The following is a 20,080-nucleotide window of genomic DNA, read 5'->3' on the forward strand; positions in this document are numbered from 1 at the left end:
AAATTTCATATAAAAAAACAATAAAAAAGTATTTTAACCCATTCTATTTAGAAAAGTGAAGCTGAAAAACATGCCTAAAATTTCTAACTACTGTCTATGAAAAAGCTTTTAATCTTTCATCACTGTCTACTCCTCCTCCCTGCACCTGCCATATTCCTACAGAATATTTTCTATCTTTCTGACCTGACTCACAAATTAGTCTTTATGCTCTCCTAATATATCTGGCTCTGCAATCTATTCAAGTGTCAAAAATACCTATTAAGAATCATTCCAAGGAGGAAGAAACGTATTAACACCAAAGACCCCTGCTGAAATGAAAGTACGTTGGGTAGCACATTAAGATCTAAGAAAGGCTTTATTTATTTACTATCTTAGAAAGTCCAGAATAGAGCTCTGAGGAACCAGAATATAAACAATATCAGTTGTGACTGGGAAAAAAGATAAAGAAAAGTTTCAGAGGAGAAATTATTCCCTGGAGCAGCAGAGAAAAGGCTTGTTAGGCAATTGGTAGTGGGAAGAAGCAGTGAGAGAATACTGAAAACATACCTGACCGGTATCACTTTGCTACACCAGTTCTACCCCTTGATATCAACACCTAGGTATTTTTTTTGAGCTTCTAAAACATAACTTGTGAGGTTTTCAAGACCGAGATCAAATAGGGGAGGCTATCTCATTGTGCAGGTGAAACCACCAGTATAATCACAAAGTCAGTTAATTCTATTTAGAAATCAAACCAAGCCCACCCAAGTCATCAACAAACAGATTTTTTTCCATTTTCAGTTTTAAAACACAGAGACATTTATACCAAACCTACTGGACTCAGACTAACATCAAACAGTCAAGTTAATGGCAAACTACTTCCTATTTTGTTCTTGCTGTAATTTTTTTAGATTATCAATAATAAAACAAAAAGAAACCATTGTTGATGACAGAACAAATGAACATATCTAATAATGGTGATTCCACAATGGTGACCATGACTTTCATCCTTGTCCTACTGGACACAGCCCTTCCTAATACTTCAGTCATTCAATTCCAGGCCACTAGGAAACAAAACCTCCAAGAATTACTGAAAGCACCACAGTAGACGTATGGCATGACAGGAAAAGAATCTGAAGGTCCTCTGTAAGCCAGAACCCAGAACCAAGGTGACCTATAAAAAGTCTCTATTCACATTCAGAGACTTATATATTCTGATGAGATTACAGTAGAGGGGCTCCTGGGCAGCTCAGCCAGTAAAGCATCTGACCCTTGATTTCAGCTCAGGTAGGATCTCACAGTTGGTGAGTCTAAGCCCCATGCTGGGCTCTCTGCTGACAGTGCAGAGCCTGTTTGGGATTCTCTCTCTCTCTCTCTCTTTCTCCCTCCCTCCCTCCCTCCCTCTCTGCAACTTACCCATCAGCTGTCTCTCAAAATAAATAAACTTTCACACACAAAAAAAGTTTAACAAAGATTACAAGTAGAAAAAAAGTACTTTTTGGTTATAGCCTAATAATATTTGCATTAATTCATCCATCCATCTATAGGTCCATCTACCTAACAAATATTTATCAAAATTTGTAATACCAGAACTGATCTGGTATTAAGTTTCAAGTGATCTGGTATTAAGAAACAATTAAGTTTCCTGACCTTATATGTCTTTCTAGTGGGACAGCCTGACAAACAAGAAAACAAATACTTAATATAACCTTGGGTGGTGATAAGTGCTATGAAGACTATTAAGCTGAGGAAGGAGACAGAGAATTAAGGGACAAAAAATTAGGGGACAGAGTGGTATTCAGATAGGGCAGTAAGGAAAGAGCTCTGTAAGAGGTAACATTTGAGTGAAGACATAGATTAACTGAAATAGTAAGTCATACTAACGTCTGGGAGAAGAGCATTTCAGATAAAGTAAGCTGCAAGTACAGTGACCAAACACCACCAAAATATCTGGTTTGGCAACAGAGAGTAGGTGAGAGAGTACAGTGAAATGAGGTTAAAGAATCAGGAAGTGTGAATTACTCTTTTATGTTAAAAAAAAATGTAAGTAAACTTAGGAAATAGAAATATCAAGGGGTTAAAAAAAATTCTCAAAGATCACTCATATTGGCTAAATAAAAGTACTCTAATTTCTGAGGGTAATTGTCTTCCCTCAGAAGAGCTCTTCCTCTTTGAAGAAACTCACAAATTGGTTCCTCAGGCTACTAAATGTAGATAAAAAGTTTCTGGAAGAGTGGCTTTCGATGTGAGTCCTGACAGCAGGGCCCAGACCCTTCTTAGCCACAAGTTTAAAGTGGGACCCCTGAGAACCTAGAGAAGTCAGTTCAGGTCTCTGTACTTTATTTTGCACTTCAAAGAACGGATAGATGGGTGTCTGACAAAGTACATGTGTTCTGCCACATGTGACAAGATTATATAGCAAAAATGAGGTTCATGGTGAAATGTTTGGAATTACTGTAGTAAAGATAGATGGATTCCTCAAAAAAAAAAAAAAAAAGATCACTCATACTTACATTTGCAAACAGAGGCTCGGTCCATTATCCATATCAGGGAAGAACAGTACTCACAGTATGTAGGGATGCTATACTGGGTGGCCTTAAAGATGTGACCATTGTGCTCTTCTACCTGAATAAAAAAAAAACAAAACAAAAACATAGCATTTATGTTAAAGCCAACATAACAAATGCTGTTTTAACATAGTCAGCCAATGGGAAATCCTTCAATCCCTTGTTAAGTCTTCAATGGACATTTACTCCAGGAGTAAATACAATCTTCTGAGAAACTAAATAAAGGCAATATATGTGGTCCCTACTTTCAAAAAGCTAACAATCTAGTAGAGAAACAAGATCAACTTGTATGAAAACAGAAAGGAATGCTACAAACATACAAGAGCTGTTTTGCATGACTCTGAATCAGCATTTTAAATTATAAAAATCAGTGGTCCTAGACAAACAAAAATTAAAGGACTTCATGACCACTAAACCAGCCCTGCAAGAAATTTTACCAGGAACTCCCTGAGGGGAGAAAAGACAAGAGGGGGGAAAAAAAAGACCAAAAGCAACGAAGACTAGAAAGGACCAGAGATCACCACCAGAAACTCCAACTCTACAAGAAACATATTGGCAACAAATTTGTATCTCTCAGTACTCTCTCTAAACGTCAGTGGACTAAATGCTCCAATCAAAAGACACAGTGTAACAGATGGATAAGAAAATAAGACCCATCTATATGCTGTTTACAAGAGACCCAGTTTAGACCTAAAGACACCTTCAAATTGAAAGTAAGTGGATGGAGAACCATCTATCATACTAATGGTCAACAAAAGAAAGCTGAAGTAGCCATACTTACATCAGACAATCTAGACTTTAAAATAAAGGCTTTAACAAGAGATGAAGAAGGGCATTATATCATAATCAAGTAGTCTATCCACCAAGAAGCTAACAGTTGTAAACATTTATGTTCCAAATGTGGAAGCACCTAAATAAAATCAATTAATCACCAACATAAAGAAACTCATTGATAATAATACTATAATAGTAGAGGACTTCAACACCTCACTTACAACAATGGACAGATCATCTAAACAGGAAATAATGGCTTTGAATGACACACTGGAGCAGATGGATTTAACAGATATACTCTAAACATTTCACCCTAAAGCAGCAGAATATACATTCTTCTCCAGTGCACATAGAAGGTTCTCCAGAATAGATCACATACTGGGACACAAATCAGCCCTCAATAAGTACAAAAAGATCAAGACCATACCATTCATATTCTCATACCACAATGCTGTGAAACTCAAAATCAATCACAAAAAAAAATTGGAAAGATAACAAATACTTGGAGACTAAAGAACATCCTACTAAAGAATGAATGGGCTAACCAAGAAGTTAAAGAAGAAATTAAAAAGTACATGGAAGCCAAGAAAATGATAATACCCAGCCCCAAACCTCTGGGACGCAGCAAAGACAGTCATAAGAGGGAATACAGATAGCAATCCAGGCCTTCCTAAAGAAGGAAGAAAGGTCTCAGATACACAACCTAAACTTACACCTTAAAGAGATGGAAAAAGGACAGCAAATAAAAACCCAAACCAGCATTAGACAGGAAATAATAAAGATTAGAGCAGAAATCAATGCTATAGAAACCAAAAAAAAAAAAAAAAAAAAGTAGAACAGATCAAAGAAACCAGAAGCTGGTTCTTTGAAAGAATTAACAAAATTGATAAACTACTAGCCAGTTTGAGCAAAAAGAAAAAGGGAAGGACCCAAATAAAATCAAGAATGAAAGAGGAGAGATCAATAAAAACAATAATAAGAGAATATTATGAGCAATTATATGCCAATAAAATGGGCAATCTGGAAGAAATGAACAAATCCCTAGAAACATATAAACTATCAAAACTGAAACAAGAAGTAACAGAAAATTTGAGACCCATAACCAGTAAAGAAATCAAATTAGTAATCAAAAATCTCCTAAAAAACAAGAGTCCAGGGCCAGATGGCTTTTCAGGGGAACTCAATCAAACATTTAAGAAAGAGTTAATACCTATTCTCTTGAAGATGTACCAAAAAATAGAAATGGAAGGAAAGCTTCCAAACTCTTTCTATGAAGCCAGCATTACCTTGATGCAAAACCAGACAACGACCCCACTAAAAAAGAGAACTATAGACCAATTTCCCTGATGAACATGGATGCAAAAATCCGCAACATTAGCCAACCAATAATACATTAAAAAAATTCTTCACCACAACCAAGTGGGATTTATACCTGGGATGCAGGGCTGGTTCAATATCCGCAAAACAATCAACGTGATTCATCACATCGATAAAAAAAGGACAAGAGGGGCACCTGGGTGGTTCAGTCGGATAAGCGTCCAACTTCAGCTCAGGTCTGATCTCATCGTTCATGAGTTGGAGGCCTGCATAGGGCTCTGTGTTGACAGCTCAGAGCCCGGAGCCCGCATCAGATTCTATGTCTCCCTCTCTCTCTCTGACGCTCTCCCACTCACACACACACACACACACACACACACACTCTCTCTCTCTCTCTCTCTCTCTCTCTCTCAAAAACAAACATAGAAAGAAAGAAAGAAAGAACGAACGAACGAACGAACGAACGAACGAACAGACGGACAAGAACCACATGATCCTCTCAATAGATGCAGAGAAAGCATTTGACAAAATATAGCATCCTTCCTTGATAAAAATCCTCAATAAAGTAGGGACAGAAGGATCATACCTGAAGATCATAAAAGCCGTATATGAAAGACTCAACACTAACATCATCCTCAATTGGGAAAAACTGAGAGCTTTCCCCCTAAGGTCAGGAACAAGACAGCGATGTCCACTCTCATCACTGTTATTCAACATAGTATTGGAAGTCCTAGCCTCAGCAATCAGACAACACAAAGAAATAAAAGGCATCCAAATTGGCCAGGAGGAAGTCAAACTTTCACTTTTCACAGATGACATGATACTCTATGTGGAAAACCCAAAAGATTCCACCAAAAAACTGCGAGAACTGATCTATGAGTTCAGCAAAGTTGCAGGATATAAAATCAATGCACAGAAATCAGTTGCCTTCCTATACACCAATCGATCCCATTTACAATTGGACCAAAAACCATAAAATACCTAAGAATAAATCTATCTAAAGAGGTGAAAACTCTATACACTGAAAACTACAGAAAGCTTATGAAAAAAATTGAAGAAGACATAAAAAAAATGGAAAAAGATTCCATGCTCTTGGATAGGAAGAACAAATAGTGTTAAAATGTCAATACCACCCAAAGCAATCTACATATTCAATGCAATAGCTATCAAAATAACACCAGCATTCTTCACAGAGCTAGAACAAACAAGCCTAACATTTGTATGGAACCACAAAAGACCCCAAAGAGCCAAAGCAATCTTGAAAAAGAAAACGAAAGCAGGAGGCACCGCACCAGGACTTCAAGCTCTATTACAAAGCTGTAATCATCAAGACAGTATGGGACTGGCACAAAAACAGACACTCAGATCAATGGAACAGAATAGAGAACCCAGAAATGGACTCACAAATGTATGGCCAACTAATCTTTGACAAAGCAGGAAAGAATATTCAATGGAACCAAGACAGTCTCCCAGCAAGTGGTGCTGGGAAAACTGGACAGCAACATGCAGAAGAATGAACCTGGACCACTTTCTTACACCATACACAAAAATAAATTCAAATTGGATGAAAGACCTCAATATAAGACAGGAAGCCATCAAAATCCTCAAAGAGAAAGCAGGCAAAAACCTCTTTGACCTTGGCTGCAGCAACTTCTTACTCAACACATCTCCAGAGGCAAGGGAAACAAAAGCAAAAATGAACTACTGAGACCTCATCAAAATAAAGGAGCTTCTACACAGCGAAGAAAACAATCAGCAAAACTAAAGGCAACCAATGGAATGGCTGCAGATATTTGCAAATGGCATAGCACATAAAGGATTTAGTATCCAAAATCTACAGAGAATTTATCAAACTCAGCACCTCAAAAATAAATAATCAAGTGAAGAAATGGGCAAAAGACAGGAATAGACAACTTCTCCAAAGAAGACATTCAGATGGCCCACCGACACATGAAAAAATGCTCAATATCACTCATCAGGGAAATACAGATCAAAACCACAATGAGATACCACCTGTCAGAATGGCTAACATTAACAACTCAGGCAACAAAACACGTTGGTGAGGATGCGGAGAAAGAGGATCTCTTTTGCATTGCTGGTGGGAATGCAAACTGGTGCAGCCACTCTGGAAAACAGTATGGTGGTTCCTCAAAAAATTAAAAATAGAACTACCCTATGACCCAGCAATTGCACTACTAGGTACTTATCCAAGGGATACAGGTATGCTGTTTCGAAGAGGCACATGCACTGCAATGTTTACAGCAGCACTATCAACAATAGCCAAAGTATGGAAAGAGCCCAAATGTCCATTGATAGATGAATGGAAAGAGAAGATGTGGTGGCTCAGTCTTTTGAACGTCTGACTTCAGCTCAGGTTATGATATCACGGTTCATGGGTTCGAGCCCCACATCGGATTCTGTGCTGACAACTCAGAGCCTGGAGCCTGCTTCAGATTCTGTCTCCATCTCCCTCTGCCCCTCCACTGCTCACTCTCTGTCTCTCTCAAAAAGAAATAAACATTAAAAAAAAATTTTTTTAAGATGTGGGGTGTGTGTGTAGATACACACACACATGTATATGTATATGTATACACACATATACATATATATAATGGAGTATTACTTGGCAATCAAAAAGAATGAAATCTTGCCATTTGCAACTACGTGGATGGAACTAGAGGGTATTATGCTAAGTGAAATTAGTCAGTCAGAGAAAGACAAACATTGTATGACTTCACTCACATGAGGACTTTAAGACACAGAATAGATGAACACAGGGATGGGAAGGAAAAATAATATAAAAACAGGTAGGGGGACAAAACATAAGAGACTCTTAAATATAGAGAACAAACAGAGGGTTGGTGGAGGGATTGTGGGAGGGGGGATGGGCTAAATTGGTAAGGGCATTAAGGAATCTATTCCTGAAAACGTTGCACTATATGCTAACTAACTAGGATGTAAATTAAAAAATAAAATAAAAGCAAATAATAAAATAAATAAATGGGTATCTGTAAATATTAAACAAAAAGAAGGAATGTTCTATAATCATTCAAAATCTAATTGCTAAAATTCAGGGAAGCACAACTGAATTGTAGTTTAATTCAGAAAGCTTGTATATTAGTAACTATATTTATTCCATCTCAAGAAATAATATGTTAACCAAAGATGGTTAATCTGCATGAAGTCTATAACAGGGGCACCTGGATGACTCAGTCGGTTAAGCATCCGACTTCAGCTCAGGTCATGATCTCACGTTTCACAAGTTTGAGCCCCATGTTGGGCTCTGTGCTGACAGCTCAGAGTCTGGAGTCTGCTTTGGATTCTGTGTGTGTGTCTCTCTCTCTCTGGCCCCCCGCCCCCCCACCCCACACTCTGTCTCTCTCTCAAAAACAAATTTGAAAACTAAAAATAAATAAATAAAAATTTTAAAAAACAAACAAACAAAAAGTTTGGGAAGATGGTGGAGTAGGAAGGCTCTGAGCTCATCCTGTTCCACATTTACATCTACGTTATCACCCACATTCAGGTCAATAAACAGAGAGTGAACTGAAGACAGGCAGAACAAACTCCACAACAAGATACACAGAAGAAACTGCATCTGAAAGGGTAGGAAAGTCAGAAAAGTGGAGGGAGGCTACCTGCAGTAGGGAAAGAGCTACCCGTGCAGAGAGGGCAAAGAAATGGGCCCTCACACCAAGACAGCTCACATGGTGAAGAATAATCCCCATAACGTTTGGTTTTAAAACCCAGGAGGAGTTGAATTCAGTGAGTTTGGAAAACCAGTGGGACTTGCAGCCTGGAGTGTTTTTTGTTTTTTGTTTTTTTTTTAATGCTTATTTATTATTTTGAGAGAGAGAAAGAGAGAGACAGACAGACAGAAATGTGAGTGGGGGAGGAGCAGAGAGACAGGGAGACACAGAATCCAAAGCAGGCTTCAGGCTCTGAGCTGTCAGCACAGAGCCTGATGTGGGGCTCGAACCCACGAATCATGAGACCATGACCTGAGGCGAAGTCAGGCACTCAAACAACTGAACCACCCAGGCACCCCATCAGCCTGGATCTTTAAAAGTCACCTGACTCAAATGATGGTGGGAATCCAAAGTGATTGCAGCTACTCTGGAAAACAGTATGGAGGTTCCTCAAAAAATTAAAAATAGGGGCGCCTGGGTGGCTCAGTTGGTTAAGCGTCCGGCTTTGGCTCAGGTCATGATCTCACGGTTTATGTGTTCGACCCCACGTCACGCTCTGTGCTGACAGCTCAGAGCCTGGAGCTTGCTTTGGATTCTGTGTCTCCCCCTGCCCCTCCCGTGCTCATGGGCTGTCTGCCTCTCAATAATAAATAAACATTGAACAAAAATGTTTTAATTAAAATTAGAACTGGGGCGCCTGGGTGGCTCAGTCAGTTGAGCGTCCAACTTCGGCTAAGGTCATGATCTCGCAGTTTATGAGTTTGAGCCCTGCGTCTGGCTCTGTGCTGACAGCTCGGAGCCTGCAGCCTGCTTCGAATTCTGTGTCTCCCTCTCTCTCTGCCCCACTCTCTCCCACTCATACTCTGCCTCTCTCTGTTTCTCAAAAATAAATAAATGTTAAAAAAAAAAAAATAGAACTAACCTATGACCCAGCAATTGCACTACTAGGCATTTATCCAAGGGATACAGATGTGCTGTTTCGAAGGGACACATGCACCCCCATGTTTATAGCAGCACTATCAACAATAGCCAATGTATGGAAAGAGCCCAAATGTCCATGGATAGATGAATGGACAAAGAAGATGTTGTGTGTGTGTGTGTGTACACACACACACATACAATGGAGTCGGCAATCAAAAAGAATGAAATCTTGCCATTTGCAACTATGTGGATGGAACTAGAGGGTATTATGCTAAGCGAAATTAGAGAAAGACAAATATCATATGACTTTACTCATATGAGGACTTTAAGGTACAAAACAGATGAACACAAGGGAAGGGAAGGAAAACTAATATAAAAACAGGGAGAGGGACAAAACAGAAGAGACTCTTAAATATGGAGAACAAACAGAGGGTTAGTGGAGGGGTTGTGGGAGGGGGAATTGGTTAAATGGGGAAGGGGCATTAAGGAATCTACTCCTGAAATCATTGTTGTACTATATGCTAATTAACTTGGATGTAAATTAAAAAAAAAAAAGTCAGCTGACTCAGCAAGGGGTGAGCTGGGAGGGCAACTGATAGCTGGGATACTATCCCTTAAAGAGATAGTAACCTGCACAGAGAGGACATAAAAATAGCAGTTTACACAATACTGGGGGGCAAATGGGAGCTAGATAAATTAAAGCTGATTTTGGAGTGAGCTGGGGGCCTTCTATGAAAACAAGGGAGCTGGCAGTCACCATTTTTCTCCCCTGGCCCCCAGCACAAACACAGAGCCACCTACAGGATGAGGAGCTGTACACCCAGACACTTGCAGCCTTGGCCCAGGGCTCAGGGCACATTTTGTTAAAGCTGCATGCTCCCCACCCACCCACCAGGTGTGCTGCTGCTACCATACACTGCACCCAACAGCAGCATTCAGCCATGCACCCCCAGCCACCATCCAGAATCAGGCCCAACCACACCCAGCCACAGTGCACTGCCACACCAGGCCTCATGTCCCCAGCCATTGCAGCATTTCATGGTTTCATCATAAAACTAGTGGCCCAATGCCAATTTTGCTAACAATGCGTCCTGCATCAATGGACAAATCATCTACACAAAATCAAGAAGGAAACAATGGCTTGGAATGATACACTGGAACAGATGGATTTCACAGATATAGTCAGAATATTTCATCCTAAATCAGCTGAAAAACACACTCTTTTCAAGCACACATGGAAAATTCTCTGGAATAGATCACATATTAGCCCACAAAATCAGCCTGAACAAATCCAAAATATCAAAGTCATACCGTGCATCTTTTCTGACCACAACACTATGAAACTAGAAGTCAACCACAAGAAAAACTCTGGAAAGACCAAATATGTGGAGGTTAAATAACATGCTACTAAACAACAAATCAGTCACCCAGAAAATAAAAGAAGAAATTAATAGAACAGATGAATGAAACCAGGAGCTGGTTCTCCAAAAAAAAATCAAGAAAAGTGATAAGTCTCTAGCCAGACTTATTAAGAAAAAAAGAGAGAGAGAGAGAAAGGACTCAAATAAAATCACAAATGAGACAGGAGAAAAAACAACTGACACCACAGATATACACAGAGAATATTATGAAAAATTATATGCCAACAAATTGGACAACCTAGAAAAAAAATGGATAAATTCCTAGAAACATCACCTAACAAAAATGAAATAGGAAGAAATAGAAAATTTGAACAGACTGATTACTAGCAAAGAAATTGAATCAGTAATGAAAAAATTCCCAACAAACAAAGTCTAGGACCAGATGGCTTCATGGGTGAACTCTACCAAACATTTAAATAAGAGTTCATACCTATTCTTCCCAAACTATTCCAAAAAATAGAAAAGGAAAGAAAACCTCCCAATTCATTCTATGAGGCCAGCATTCTCTAATAAACATAAATGCAAAAATCCTCAACAAAGTACGAGCAAACCAAATCCAACAATACATGAAAAAAAATCATCCATCACAATCAAGTGGGATTTGTTCCTGGGTTGAAAGGATGGTTCAATATTCACAAATCCATCAACGTGATACATCCCACCAATGAAAGAAAGGAAAAAAACCACATGATCATGTCTATAGATGCAGAAAAAGCGTTTGACAAGTACAACATCCACTCATGAGATAAACCCTCAACAAAGTAGATTTACTTTGAGTAGATTGTTGAGGGTACATACCTCAACATAATAAATAAAGGCCACATATGAAAAACCCATAGCTAGCATCATATTTAGTTTTTTCCCCTAAGATCAGGAACAAGACAAGGATGTCCATTCTAACCACTTTTATTCAACATAGTATTACAAGTCCTAGCCATAGCATTCAGACAACAAAAAGATATAAATGGTATCTAAATTGGTAAGGAAGAAGGAAAACATTCACTGTTCACAGACACATGATATTATATATGGAAAAACCCTACAGACTCCACCAAAAAACTGCTAGAACTGAAAAATAAATTCAATGAAGTTGCAGGACACAAAATCAATGTACAGAAATCTGTTGCATTTCTATACACCAGTAATGAAGCAGCAAAAAGAGAAATTAAGAAAGCAATCCCATTTACAATTGCACCAAAAATAGTAAGACACCTAACTAACAACATGAAAGACCCCATACTCCAAAAACTATAAAACACCAATGAAAGAAATGGAATAGAAGATGACACAAAGAAATGGATTACAAGCACAAATATTGTTAAAATGTGTCTACTACCCAAAGCAATCTACACATTTAATGCAATCCTTATCAAAATACCAACAGCATTTTTCAAAGGTAGAATATACAATCCTAAATTTGTATGGAACCACAAAAGACCCCAAATAGCCAAAGTAATCTTGAAAAAGAAAAGCAAATCTGGAGGCATCACTCTTTCAGACTTCAAGTTATATTACCAAGCTGTAATAATCAAAACAGTATGGTACCGGCACAAAAAGAGACACACAGATCAATGGAACAGAACAGAAAATCCAGAAATAGACCCACAAAGAATATCCAATGAGAAAAGGGAAGTCTCTTCAACAAATAATGTTGGGAAAACTGGACAGCTATATGCAAAAGAATGAAACTGGACCACTTTCTTACACCACACATCACTAAAAACAAATTCAAAATGGATCAAAGTCTAAATGTGAAATCTAAAATCATAAAAGTCCTAGAAGAGAACAAGGGCAGTAAGGTCTCTGACATCAGCCATAGCAACACTTTTCTAGATGTCTCCTGAAGGGAAACAAAAGCAAAAATAAACTACTGGGATTACATTGAAATACAAAGCATCCGCACAGTAAACAATCAACAAAACTAAAAGGTAACCTAAGGAATGAGAAGAGATATTTGCAAATAACATATCTGACAAAAGATTAGTGTCCAAAATATATAAAGAACTTACAAAGCTAAACACCCAAAAAACAAATAATTGAGTTAAAAAATTAGAAGAAATAAACACATTTTTCCAGAGGACATACAGATGGCTAACAGACAGACACATGGAAAGATGACCATCACTCATCATCAGTGAAGTATAAATCAAAACTACAGTGAGGTATCACCTCACACCTGTCAAAATGGCTAAAATTAACAACACCACAGGAAACAACAGGAGTTGGTGAAGGATGTAAAGAAAGGGAATCCTTTTTTACACTGTTGATGGGAATGAAAAACTGGTGCAGCCACTCTAGAAAACAGTATGGAGCTTCCTCAGAAAGTTAAAAATATAACTGCCCAGGGTGCCTGGGTGGCTTAGTCAGTTGGGAAGCTGGCTCTTGATTTCGGCTTAGGTCATGATCTCACACAGTGTGAGATCTGCGCTTGCAGCATGGGGCCTGCTTTGGATCCATCTCTGTCTCCCTCTCTCTGCCCCTCCCTCTCCCCTCTCCCCTCTTCCCTTTCTCGCTCTCTCTCTCTCTCAAAAATAAATAAATGTTTAAAAATTAAAAAAAAAAAAATAGAGCTGCTCTATGATCCAGCAATTACACTACTAGGTATTTACCCAAAGAATACAAAAATACTAATCGAAAGGGATACGTGCACCCCAATGTCTATAGCAGCATTATCAACCAATAGCCAAATTAGGGAAAGAGCCCAAATATCCATCAATTTGTGAATGGATAAACAAGCTGTGGTATGTATATATTCAATGGAGTATTATTTAGCTACAAAAATGAATGAAATATTGCCACTTGCAATGATATGGATGGAGCTAGAGAGTATTATGCCAAGTAAAATAAGTCAGTCAGAGAAAGACGACTACCATATGATTTCATTCATATGTGGAATTTAAAAACAAATGAACACAGAAGAAAAAAATAGGGAAGCAAACCAAGAAATAGACTCTTAACTATAGAGAACAAACTGATGGTTACTGGATGGGGAAAGGGTGGTAACTGGATTAAACTGGGGATGGGGTTAAGTATACTTGTGATGAGCACTGGCTATTGTATGTAAGTGTTGAATCGCTACATTGTACACCTGAAACTAATGTAACACTGTGTGTTAACGAACTGGAATTAAAATAAAAACGTAGTCAAAGTAAGAGAAAAGCCTTCAAGACTTTAGAGTCTTGTATATCATGTGTATATGGGGGTATACATGTACATATATTTGATAACATAAAAAGTAATTTAAAAAATTTGATATGTGTATAAACAGATCAATGAATAAAAAGAGAAAGTTCAAAATTAAACCCAAATACATTTGGAATGAAGTATATTATAAAAGTGATATTTCAAATCATTGCAAAAGAAATGCATCATTGAATACAGTTCACAGAATTGACATGCTTTTTCAAATTTTTTTTCCAACGCTTTTATTTATTTTTGGGACAGAGAGAGACAGAGCATGAACGGGGGAGGGGCAGAGAGAGAGGGAGACACAGAATCGGAAACAGGCTCCAGGCTCCGAGCCACCAGCCCAGAGCCCGACGCGGGGCTCGAACTCACGGACCGCGAGATCGTGACCTGGCTGAAGTCGGACGCTTAACCGACTGCGCCACCCAGGCGCCCCGAATTGACATGCTTTTAAAAATAAATCAGACTTTGATCCCTACCTTATTCAAGACTAAAATAAATCCCAGATGATTAAAAATTTTTATAGGAAACAAATGAAACAATAAATGTATGAGCAAAAGGCAAGGGAAAAGTGAAAAATTATTTGTAATAATTATATAATTATTTGTCTAAGAAAGATAAAAACCTCAAACATAAAATAACTGGCGAGAGGTGCCTGCGTGGCTCGGTCAGTTAAGCTTCTGACTTTGGCTCAGGTCATGAGCTCATGATTCATGAGTTTGAGCTCCACATGGGGCTGACAGCTCAGAGCCTGGAGCCTGCTTCAGATTCTGTGTCGCCTTCTCTATCTGCCCCTCCCCTGCTCATGCTCTGTCTGTCTCTCTCTCTGTCCAAAATAAATAAAAACATTTAAAACATTTTTTAAAAACTGGTGAATTTGGGGCGCCTGGGTGGCGCAGTCGGTTAAGCGTCCGACTTCAGCCAGGTCACGATCTCGCGGTCCGTGAGTTCGAGCCCCGCGTCGGGCTCTGGGCTGATGGCTCAGAGCCTGGAGCCTGTTTCCGATTCTGTGTCTCCCTCTCTCTCTGCCCCTCCCCCGTTCATGCTCTGTCTCTCTCTGTCCCAAAAATAAATAAACGTTGAAAAAAAAAAAAACTGGTGAATTTGTATTTCCATAATAAACAAATCAACTATAAATAAAGTAAAAAGATAATTCCAGTCAGAATATCCTAAAAAAGGAAGGGGAATAATATATACATTTAATTTTTTATGTCTATTAATTGATTGACTGACTGATTTTGAGAGAGACTTCAAGAGGAGGACAGGCAGACAGCAAGGGAGACAGAGAATCCCAGGCAGGCTCTACTCAGCATGGGGCTCAATCCAACAACTGAGAGATCATGACCTGAGCTGCTATCAAGAGTCAGAGGATTAACTGAGCCACCCAGGTGCCCCTAAGGAAAAAGGACCGGGAAAGAAATTTCCTTTATAATGAATATCATTTTAAATTATGTTATGAATTTCTCAAATATAAAAACTAGTTAAAAATTTTAGAGATTATGCTGGCAAACAGAACTAGACCAAGAGTATCATTGATGATGACTGGCAACACTGCCTGTTACTAAAATATATGGCAGGGAAGGCTGTACAAACTTTCAGTTATAAAATAATTTATTATTTATTTAAACTTAAAGTTACAAAATAATTAAATCAGGAGGATGTAATGTACAGTATGATGGCTACAGTTAATAAGAGATACATTATACAAATTAAGAACATGAGCAATGGCAAAATATGCTGAAATGACTTTGAGAATGTCTTTTGAATTAGAAGTAGTTATATTTGTAAAACCCTTAAGAGTCCTCAGTTGTTTGTTTTTGTTTTTGCTTTTGTTTTTTTAGAAATGAGGGGAAGTTAAACAGCTCCTATGTCTGAGAAGAGGTATTTGTACCTTTCATGAGTAAACATTTTCACTTTTCTGCCATTTTAGGAAACCACCACCAATAGCAAGTCACAGAATTCAAGACACATTTGCCATTGTAAATTTTTGTAAAGACATAAATTATAACCCCTTAGGCAACTGATAAACATTCCTTACATATATCCACAGAAATACTGTAAAATATACTTCAGACTACTAAAAATTATTTCTTGCTAACATAAGAAACAGATTATAACTTACTAAATCAGTTTCTTTTTTCCTTCTTTTCTTTCTTTCTGTTTTTGGCACCTGATGGGAGAGAAATACAGAAACTGTAATATCAACAAAGACAAACATACTTTCTTGCTTCTGTGCAAATGCTGAGATTTTTGCTCACAGGTAATAGAGCAAGCAGCTCTTTGTTCTTCAAGACAAAGTGTGCAGTGCTAGTAAGCAAATGTGAGAAAACTTTTAAATTTAGTAAAACACAGTGCTCATAAAAACAACAGAATAAAAGGACACTTTAGGGATTCTTGTCTTATTAAACATTAGTTCTGTCCAGAAGCCACTCCATATTAATTTAAATGATAATTTTATTTTAATCATTAACTGAATGATTATTAACTTTTAAGATTGTACTTTCCATATTTTGTCTCTAAAAAACTCTCCATCTCAGAGTTAAATATAAAAAGGTATCACAAGGGATATGGAAAGCTCTTTTATATATGACATTTCCTGATAATTACAGTATAGAGCAATCTAAACCTAACCTTTAAAATTATAAACAAAGGCAGTATAAGCCTACTAAAAATCTTCTGCATAATATAAAATTAACCTTGACTTAGAACAGAGGAACTTTTAAGGTTATTACTTATACCTGACTACTTCAAAAATGAGTTAAAATGGCTTATAAATCTACACACATATAAACTAGAATAACTGAAAATAAGGCCCCATCAATAAAAAGGATTAATAATATTCCTGATATCTAATAATTAGAGACCTATTTATTTCAGCTGGGGTACTAAAACGAAACACTGATAACTTTGTCTAAGCTTGCTATCTTTTCTGCAGTAGGGATTTCATAATAGTTATTTAATAGGACTGAAACAAGAATTAAATATCAAACTCCTAGTACAATTCCTGGAATTCAATAAATAAATGTTACTATTAACTGTTATATAGATTTCTAGCAACACACATCCTCTCAAAACCTAATTTAAGAAGAAATATAATCTGTGGTTCCTTACATAAAGGCCATCAAATGATACAGTGAATCACATCTTTAACCATGACTTTTCAAAAGGAAATTCATGTAGTGAACTCTATCAAAGTAGAAGGTATAATTTTGAGAACACATATTATATTGTAACTAAGCAAAGAATATATTAATTGCAGAAGATTTAGATAAAATGGCTTGATAAACTTACAAGACAGAATTAGGTTTGCTGAATCTAAAGCAGTGCTAAGTTGACATGTTTCCTGTAATGTTCTTCTCAAACACTGTTTCAAACAGACTGTTAAAAATTCTTAACTGAATCCTTTTTAGAAATCAAAACATATTATATTTACCTTTGTGGGTATACAATCCAAATTCTTGAATTCATTCATATATTCATCTAAAAACACTTTAAAAGTGTTAACCCAAACTCTGACTGGAGATTCCCTCCAATCACGCTGCTCAAGTCTCATGGTCTTTTCCAGAATCTGTTCAAATAGTGCGTAGAGGTCTTTATACCGTATGCTTTTCCCATCATCTACCTAATAAGCAATAAGAGAAGAAATGTTAAGGTTTTATAAAGAAATTCTATAAATATAGAAGTTGATTGAACTTGTATTAGGTAGTGCTTAGAATAAAGATTAGGATCCTTTCTAATGGGCATGCCCATGAACTCATGTGGTATTTGTAAACTCTTCTACTTGGAATGTCTGCCAAATAAAACCTATTAAATTTGAGTCAAATGCCTAACAATTTAAACAATATAACAATCTGAAAAAGTCCTGGAAACTTTCCAATAAACTATATTTAGTTATAAAGATTATTTGCATCCCTTTCAATTACCCATTGCTTCAAAGATGAACCTTGTTTGGATAGTTCCACTCTAAAATTGAAAGAATGAATACTTGAATCCTTGTCTAATGATACATTAGGTAACTTTTATTTTATTTTTCCAAAGAGTGATATGCCCTAACACTGTATTACATGCACAGAAATCTACATGGAATTAACTTTTTTATTTAAATAAGGTCTGGAATCTTTATGAGAAGAAAGGGGCTTTAAATGACCAAAAAGTGTTAAATACATTTAGAATTTGTTTCTCCTTCACTTCCTCAAAATAAGTTGAACATTTTTGATCTAGGGTTAGAAAACCACTATTAAGCTCTGCTTTATAATTTTGGTTCTTCATATGTAATTTAAGTGCACTGGAGCAACCACCCTGAGTCCCTAATCTAGGAAATACAGGTATGAAGCAGAGAAAGACATGAGCATAATAAGCAGTTGAGCAGGATTAGAAAAATACGGCCAATGTTGTCTCCACCCAAACCTAGTCATTTGCCATAGCCTGATTATTACTCTTACTATGGTCTTGAAATTCCTATTCTCTCAGACTGCATGGTTGAGGTTTCTAAAAAATCAAAAAGTCTTATATTGAGAAAGAAAAAGTAGAGGGTACACAAGAAAGTTCTGGTTTCTCTTTTCATAATAAATTACAGATTGAACAAAGAAAAATGATTAAATACAATTATTTATACAATGTGAGAATTCATAGATTGTAGAGATCAAAGAATTATTATATACTTTAGCATGAAAATAAATTTTCTAAAACATAACCAATATCACATAAAATTATAATGTAAATCTGAAAGTGAAATAAACTGATATATATAAATCAGCAAACAAATGCTCTAATTCCACTGGGGAAAAATATATAATTCCACACATGTGAAAATTAAAAGCTAAAGCTAGAGCTAAAAGGATTATGAGAAGTCAAAATAGTAGAGAGCCACAGAATCACATCTAGAATATTTGAATTCATCATCTTAAGGAGATTCAATATCTTAAGAGGGGAAAAAAAACCTACTTAAGGAAATTGAAGGAAGGTATTAATCTAAGACCCATAGGTATGTTTTTCCCTATCTATTCCTAAAACAAAAACAAAGAATTTGAGAAATCTCTCATTGAACACAGCTTCTATATGATCTTCTACAGCACTGCCAAATTTTCATATGTTGAACTACTGAGTATCTCCTAACACAGTCCAACTTACCGCCAAGGCAGATGAATAAAAGCTGAAGATATTCTGCCGAAATTCTTTTAGGGCTTTTTTAAATACAACATCCACTAATGTGTCTTTCTTGCTGTCTTCATTATCTAGGTCATTCATCTAGAGGCCACAGAAAGAGTTTTTGCATATAATCAACTAATTAAAAACAGGTGAACACAATAGTGATATTGATTGGTTCTTCAACAATGATGGTCCTGATGGTTCTGAAAGTGCAAGCTCCTGCTATTATGGGTCCCAGGTAAAATCATGACTAGAAAGCAAATGTTTTATTACTACTAGATGATTTCTAAGATCCTTCTAACACTGTATTATTCTATTGTTCTGTCACCTGAGAAAAAACTCCAAGTATGCAATGACATGTCTCACCTTTACAATGGAATATAATGGGACAGTTATAGTAAAATGGAAGTCAATATTAAAGCATAAAACCTTAAATCCTGTCCACCCAGTCTGAGTAATGTATATCCTATTATTTGTACCTTTTGATAAAGAAAAGACCATCTAACTTACTGAAGCATATATAACTTTGATCTATAAGGGCCATATTCTGATATATACACATATTCCATAGTCAAAACCAATCAGGGGCTTAACTCAGAGTGCAGAGTGTACCTTTTTCAGAAGAAATTCATCCATACTTTTTAAATCACTGACACTTGCTATGATCTGGACAGAGTCATTTTGCCAGTGCACAGATTCCAAAGCCACATTGCTGATCTTCACACTTCGCTTCCGCTTTGCCTTGGGAGAAGGTTCTTTGTTCTCTTTGAACTCCTTCCGGCAACTACCAGGCAAGTCTGGACTCAAAGGAGGTGTCGAATGATACTGAACTAATTCTACAATTCAAGATAAGTATCCAAAAAAAAATTTTTAGTGAAAATATTGAAATCTCCATATTCTTCTAAGTTTAACTTCCTTTAGTAAGTCACTGAAGGAAACATATGTAAGTATCTGAAAAGCCAAGTAACATTAATGTCTGAGGTTAGGCAATTAAGCAATAAATCCAGACTGCATATTTGTACAGAAAATGTATTTTAAAATTATCACTTTTTGAAAGGAAATGCCACCATGTCTCCCA

The 20,080-nt window shown here is 37.0% G+C and overlaps 1 protein-coding gene across 9 annotated transcripts in view; it reads right to left on the reverse strand.

Annotated features, from left to right (window-relative positions):
- The window catches only part of MYO9A (myosin IXA), a 293,601-nt gene that overhangs the window by 64,280 nt on the left and 209,241 nt on the right, over positions 1-20,080 (reverse strand). For all 9 annotated transcript variants that reach the window (XM_040493142.1, XM_040493145.1, XM_040493146.1 and 6 more), the window contains 5 exons: positions 19,615-19,838; positions 18,985-19,101; positions 17,288-17,476; positions 15,977-16,024; positions 2,493-2,604 (listed from right to left, as the gene is read on the reverse strand). In XM_040493142.1, coding sequence (XP_040349076.1) covers positions 2,493-2,604; positions 15,977-16,024; positions 17,288-17,476; positions 18,985-19,101; positions 19,615-19,838 — 690 coding nt within the window. The remainder of the gene's footprint in view (positions 1-2,492; positions 2,605-15,976; positions 16,025-17,287; positions 17,477-18,984; positions 19,102-19,614; positions 19,839-20,080) is intronic.

This window comes from Herpailurus yagouaroundi, unplaced genomic scaffold (genome assembly GCF_014898765.1).
Source record: "Herpailurus yagouaroundi ecotype Mexico unplaced genomic scaffold, PumYag 184, whole genome shotgun sequence".
Classification (NCBI taxonomy): domain Eukaryota; kingdom Metazoa; phylum Chordata; class Mammalia; order Carnivora; family Felidae; genus Herpailurus; species Herpailurus yagouaroundi.